The sequence below is a fragment of the Eurosta solidaginis genome, chromosome 1 (genome assembly GCF_040869045.1).
Source record: "Eurosta solidaginis isolate ZX-2024a chromosome 1, ASM4086904v1, whole genome shotgun sequence".
In the NCBI taxonomy this organism is placed as follows: domain Eukaryota; kingdom Metazoa; phylum Arthropoda; class Insecta; order Diptera; family Tephritidae; genus Eurosta; species Eurosta solidaginis.
In genome coordinates, this window is record NC_090319.1 from 273227753 (window position 1) to 273235144 (window position 7392).

Here is a 7392-nt window from a genome sequence, read left to right on the forward strand (position 1 = left end):
TGTTCTTTGATCACAAGGAGGCTAACTGCGAAAAATGTGGTACTTCTTGTTTGCTTATGGATCAATCTCTTAAAAAAAAATTGGTTTAGGCCAATATCCAGCCGAGTGTGGTACAATGTATTTTAAGCTGTTTATTACACAACACTAAGAAACGTTATGTTTCTAATTCTCTTCAGACTAATCACAAACTTTTGTCTTTATGCAGCTTTCAAATAATCATTCCGTTACACATTTACCGTCCAACAATGTCATGGTATCACCGTGGTTAGTATCATCGGAAGTAGTGTCGGCACCGAAAGGTAAAGAACCAACAATAATACGAAAATCTGTAATAACAACGCAATTGTAATTGGATAATTTGCCAATACCTTAATTAGGATGCACTTCGCTTAGATAGATAGTATACATGTGATTCCTGATTCACATACATGTTAAAGAAAAATATAAAAAATTAAATTTATTTATTAAAATTTTTGATAGCATTAAAAATATTTTTTTTTTTAATTTCGGATACGATGAATTAAAGATTTAAATTATTTAACAAAAAAAAAAAAAGAAGATATGGGGTATTCCATCCAATTTCGACCAATTTTGAACCCGACCTCTTTAGAATTGGCTGAAAGTTTTTCTTCTTTTTCTAGCTTACGAAAGACGTTTTTCAGAATTTTTTCAAATTTTTTCATCCAATTCAAAAAAAGTTATGAATTTTTAAAAAACACCGTTTTTGTTTTCAAAATGCTATAACTTTTTCAAAAATTGACCGTTTGGGATCTTTTTTCTTTTTTAAATTTGTTTTTAAATGTACTTTTCGGAAAAAATACAAAAAAATTGTAATTTGTTACATTATTTTTAGAAAACTTACATGTTTACTGTGTCAGTCATTAATCCTGGTTATTTTAATCGTAGATTACCATAATATATGAAGAAAAGAATATTTAAAAATCACTTTCTTAAATTTTTTTGTTGTATAAATAAAATTGATAAGAAAAAAATTTTATTTTTGAAAATTTTATTTTTGAAAAATTTTTTTTTATTAAATAAAAAAAAATATAAAAAAAATTGGCCCACTCCGGGATTAGTGGGGATGATTGCAGAAGTGATTGAAGTTTTTTATGAGAAAAAAAAAAAAAAAATGGCGAAATTCGAAAAATCTCGAAAAACTGAAAAATTAAAAAAAAACTTTAAAAATTTTGTTGTATTTTTTCCGAAAAGTACATTTACAAAAACGGTGTTTTTTTTAAAATTCATAACTTTTTTTGAGTTGGATGGAAAAATTTGAAAAAATTCTGAAAAACGTCTTTCGTAAGCTAGAAAAAGAAGAAAAACTTTCAGCCAATTCTAAAGGGGTCGGGTTCAAAATTGGTCGAAATGGGATGGAATACCACATATACAATTTTAGAATACTTACGCCCTATTTACTAAATTTTAGTATGTATGTGATTACCTATGCGGTCAAGTATTTAACGAAAAAATTCCATTAATAATATGTATAACTAAAAATGTAACGTCGCATGCTCTTGAGCGTACTTAAAATTTAATTTCAATCTTTACTATTTATTTAAGACTTTGTTACTAAATTTTATTAATTAACAAGTAACTATATAAATGCTTAGAAGTGTACTTATGTTTATTCTTTAAATGCATACACTGCCGATCAATTGAATAGGCTCTAAGGTTTTTGTAGTTAAAAATGTTGAAAATACGTTCATTTTATTTGATTTTCTATGTGGGAGAAAATGCAAAACAGACCTCGAAAAAAAAAATATCTCGGGTTTTGTGAGATTTCAAACATGTACGTTGTCAAACTAAAACACTGTACAACATGCAGTTGGGTATCGGACCAAATCAATGCTTCCAAAAAGTCTAGCCGTAAGCAAAAAAGCAGGGACGAAAAATAATAATTATTTTTTTTTTCGGAGTGAAAAAGTCCTGGTCAAAAAATTGCCCTAGGTAAAATGTTTGAGCTCCCAGGTATCCCTATAGCAGTATCATGTCGAATCATGCATCCTTTTTATTTTTCGAACTTTTTCCATAAAAGTCCACATTATTTGTAATTTTATTTTTTGAGTCCGATAGAACTTGTTAAACTCGGACTTTAAAAAATAAAAGTCCGGAAATAAAAGTTAAATTCGGATTTTTATTTTTTAAGGCCAAAATAAAAGTCCGGCTTAATAACAAAGAAACGGCTCATCCGAATTAAAAAACAAATTTATTTCGGATAAGCCGTTTCTTTGTTATCAAGCCGGACTTTTATTTTGGCCTTAACTTATATTTCCGGACATTTATTTTTAAAAGTCCGAGTTTAACTAGTTCTATCGGAGACAGGTAATAAAAATCCGAAAAAAATTTTTATCTTGATCCAACTATATTAAAAGTCGTAAACAATAGTTTTGCAAGAAATTATATTATAAAAGGAATAACAGTTTCCGCCCTGCAAAAAAGTGATTTCTCTGCTATTTGAAGTTAGTTTCCAAAACAAAGGTATTAGCTTCAAAAAAAAAAAAAAAAAGTATAGGGGTTCGAAATTTGATCCCTCGTAATATACATATTTCTATAATTTATTTATTTTAAAACATATAACAAAAATATTTCTGTGCTCAGCATTCTTTCCTTGGATGAAAGGTACATATTTTTTCTTTTTAACTTTTTATAACCGTAAAAAATAGTTCCATAAACATCTGGATTTTTGTGAAGGTCTGCCTTTCAAAGGCGTCTAACATCTGTTATAAAAATATCTATGAAAGTAAATTACATCATTGAAATGAGAAATAAAAAGCGATAAAATTTTTACTTTTTTTGTTCTTGTAATATATTAATTTAAAAATAAAATAACGAACGCATCAACCAACTTCGAAAAACTATAACTATGATTTGGGGAGTCTCTTCGAGTAACGAAAAAATTCTTTTATTTTGCTTATGCCTCAATCTCTTGAACAAATAATGAAGTGGTCCCATATCCAGACAAAAAGGATTTTTTTTTTAATTGTGAAATGAAATGGAAACAGAGCTTTCTCCACATACAAATTTATGAAAGCTTTCGTAACGACTTCTAAGGCAAATCAATTTTACTGCACCTTTTTCCTAACTATATTTAAGCAAAACGAAATAGCAACATATTCAGATGAAAGGCAGTTTGCATAATATATACAGCCATTAAGAATACTTATGTAGGGTAGCAATTTTCACTTATTGTAATTGTTTGCCCTTGAAATGGTGAAATATCTTCTTACCAATTGTCATGCTGAATTTTTGGTTGAAACAGTGAAAACATTCAAACTGAGATTCTAAAATGATAAGAGAAAGTATTTTTTTAATGTGCTACCAGTTATCATTTCGCCCCATCTTAGTGTTTAGACCCAACTGTCGTTATTTCATAAGTATTTAAAAAAATATTTCAGAAAAAGGCATACTTAGTTTAGTGAATATATCTATACATACATACTAATTAATATGATGTAAGAACTGAAATTAATGAACGAAATGAAATTTTGTGCCTTATTGTACTTAATAATTTCAATATAAATACATATATAATAATTTAAAACTTAAAAAGCTATTCCACATTAAAACCCACCCGCCTTTACTTATAGCATTTCAAATATTTTATAATACCTACAGACGTACACATACATATATATATATCAAAAGTAGTTATAACTCCATAAGGCAGCAAAAATTAACTTTCACACTCGCGAGATGTTTTTAAAAAGTTAGGTGTTTGACACAAGAATTTTTTAAATGATTACCTGATAATAAATATGTTGACGTTGTTTAATGCTTAAAAAATACCGGCAATGTGTGTTTCATAATTTAATTATAGGCGCGTTCGCTTACACTCAATAAATCATAAAGTGTTTTTGCTGTATGCCTTTTGCTTTTTTTTGTATGTCTGTACAATCGCTGTTGTAAGCATGTTAAGGTGACATTTACCTAAAGTGGCAGCAGCAAGTTAGCTTATTATGGTAAAATAAAACTATCGCCTTTATGATTGTAATAGGCTTGTAATTACCGCCGCATGATACTGTGGAAGTGCTAACAAATCAATTAACTAATTGAGTGGAAACTTGATTGATATCGATTTTTGTTGTATTTTGTACTTTTTTTTGGTGGAACAGAAAAAAGGCTGTTAAATTGGTGATTAAATTACATATATCAATAAATACATAAATTACAGTGGTGCGCACACAATTAGCATATTTATTTTTTAAAGTATACACAATAACTTTTATTTCAACTTTTTATTTATTTTTTTATTTAAAAAGGAGCACGTTTTCTTACCAAAAAATGTAAAATTGTTTGATTTAAAATTTTTTTTTTGCGATAACATTAAATCAATATTTATATTAATATAATATCCACAAATTGCAGGATACTTGCAGATATCGGGGTAAAGATGCCACATGTTAGCTTTACTACCAAACTGTGATCATCCTTACATTTTTCCCCATCTTCATTCTTTTTAAGAAAGAGAAAGACCGTTTTTGGTAAAATTATTTAGCATAAAGCTCTTTTTAATATATTGTATTCTTACTGGAAATACGGTAATTGTGCAGTTTATGGTACCCACCGAAATTTGGGCCTTTTTTCGAGTGAGGTATCAAAAGACGCGTATTCAAGATCAAGTATCCGAAAGCGGAAGTTAACTTTTTTTACCCGTTTAAAAGTTATCCGCGAAAAACTGTTCCATTGGGCACGTTTTGTTGCGGCACAATTACGTTACTGTAGGCACATGAATCAACACAATTTCGATATTTGGTATATTATGGAATTTGATATACACGAATTAATGAAAAAATAACTTTGAATTTCACTTATTTATTCTTATTAAGGAAAACCAAATATCAAAAAACTCGCCTATTTCTTTGTTGCAGTTAAACACATGAACACACACGAATGGAGGTGAATACCCCAGCGGGTTGGAGGTCAGAATATACCCGCGGTAGGTATGCCTGTCGTAAGAGGCAACTAAAATACCAGATTCAAGGGGCTGTGTAGCGCAACCCTTCAGGTTGCCTGCGCAATATATAGCTTCTCCAAACCCAATTGTCAACCTCACCTATCCGCGGCGAATCCTGTTTCACTAACAGACGAGGCTCTGGCGATCCTAAGCTCCTCATGGAACTTGGGGGTGGGGAGGGAGGGGATGACCTGAAGGTTTAATATGGCCACATCAATCGTTGATGGTCGGGCTAGCACCTTAATGGTGCTGTAGTACCGGAGCGTACCGGATCTGTATTCGGGAAAAGACCATCATATCGATAACACTCCCCAAAGCCTTCGGGGAACAACTTTATCGCTACAACAACAGCAATGGAGGTGAATAGTGATGCCAGCTCAGCAACAATAGAAATTGCTTATGCTATTCTCTAGTCGGAACAATGCAAGGTGGTGGCGGCTCGACATAAATTCAGATTAACATCTATGCTCTATGGTTTTGCTTTTGTTGAAGAATTTGCAATTTAATATACATATTGAAGGAGATAAGTTTTTAAATTATCGAAGCAAAGCGCCGCAGCCGAAAATCTATTCATTAAACTTAAAAAAACTTACAGGCGAAAATTTATGTTTTATGATGCGAAATGAAAAGAATCGAAGAGATTTTTTCATTGAACGGGAAAAGCTCCGCAGGCGAAAATTTGGAATAAATAATCGCGGGATCTTTTATTTTTTTATTCCAAATTTTCATATTTTATGATACGATTAAGCGAGAGGGGTAGGGAAGAGAAGAGAAGAGAAGAGGGGAGAGAGAAAGAGAAGAGGAGCGAAGAGAAGGAAAAGGAAATCAAGAGAAGGAAAGGAAGGGGTGGAGAGAAGAAAATATAAGGGAAAAGAAGATTAGAGAAGGAAAGGGTGGAGAAGAAAAGGAAAGGATGGAGAAGAGAAGGATAGGGTAGAGAAGAGAAGTGTGTTTTCATTTGGACAGACATTTTTCGCAATATTTGTGTTGATTTTTTATAAGTAAACTAGTGAAATTTAACATAATTTTTTCGTTAATTCGCGCAAGTTAGATTATGTTAATATACTAAATATAAAAATTTAAGTGATGTGTGCGCTTAAAAGATTGAAAACGTGCGGGAACAATATGTATCACACAAACCTGCTATGGAATCGTAACATACGATAGGATCGAAAACGGTTTTCACACAAGCGATAAAAATAAGGCTATCCAACTATTTAAAAAAATAATAATATATTATGGATTTTGTGAGTACGCATTGTCCCTAGTTCACATATTTCATTAGTCCAATGCACCATTTCGGAGCTAAAGTGATTTAAAAAACGGCATTCGATCATGGATCGTATGCAACGATTCGGCCCCTGTTTTTCGCCGATAACTTTTAAGTGGGTAAAAAAAAGTTAACTTCCGCTTTCGCATTCTTAATCGAGGCGTGAATACGCGTCTTTCGATACCTCAAAATGTTGGCCCAAATTTCGGTGGGTACCATAAACGTCACTACTATCGGAAATACATCGAGCTTCAAAGAAGCTAATAGCGTTTTAAAATATTACAAGAATTAGAATTTTGGTTAAGGTTTAAATAACTATTATTACTGCTGGGATTATAACTAGATTGGAGTAAATATCTGGCGGTAGTAGTAGTTAAAAACGTAATTGCATTTTATGACATTGGATATAATTATTATATTGAATGAAAATTAACAAAACAGTTGGTAAAAAAGCAATAATGAATAAATAAAAAAAGTATGCTATTTATGCGAGCACCACTGCTTATGAATGAAGTCATAAGGAAAAATATTAAGGTAACTCAATCTAACTCACAAATTCCTCGTAATAATAGAAATCTCGCAAAGAATACATTTCCATTTAACTTTGCGAGGTTCGCATACTTTGCGAGCTTTGCAAGGCATATGCGGGTTTGAATGAGTTACCCTAAAATAATGAGTTACTCGAAAAATAAGCAAAAAAAGAAAATAAAATAGTTTTGCTGTAAAAAGAAAATAAAATATGGCAAAGCTTCGCGCTTCGTGAGAACAGTTCTTTGCATCATTAACAACGCGTCTTAAAAATTTAGATAAGCTTTCTACACAAATCTTACAAACTCAATCGCATCAAAAATGTGCACATTTTATTGCAACTGTTCATATTTTGTTCAATATGACTGGCAAATTTGTTCTGCTCAATCATTTCTCTCGCCAAATTACAAATTAAACAAAAGAAAGATTTCATTTCATAAGATCAGAAACCTCGCCAATAATGCCCGTGTGCGTTTAAGTGATTATGCAACTGTTTCTCCAAATAAATCTATACTTGAGTATTATTTTATATCAATATATTTTCCATTGTCCAAATAATCATTAATCAACGATCGCAATAATTTTATTATATCAACTTCGATTAACAAAAATATAGTGTTTTAATAAATATACATAT

The 7392-nt window shown here is 30.9% G+C and overlaps 1 protein-coding gene across 4 annotated transcripts in view; it reads left to right on the plus strand.

Annotated features, from left to right (window-relative positions):
• yrt (erythrocyte membrane protein band 4.1-like yurt) overlaps positions 1-2161 on the plus strand; it is a 49253-nt gene extending 47092 nt beyond the window's left edge. For all 4 annotated transcript variants that reach the window (XM_067760790.1, XM_067760788.1, XM_067760791.1 and 1 more), the window contains one exon: positions 206-2161. In XM_067760790.1, coding sequence (XP_067616891.1) covers positions 206-349 — 144 coding nt within the window. In that variant the 3' untranslated portion in view covers positions 350-2161. The remainder of the gene's footprint in view (positions 1-205) is intronic.
• Positions 2162-7392: the final 5231 nt, after the last annotated feature.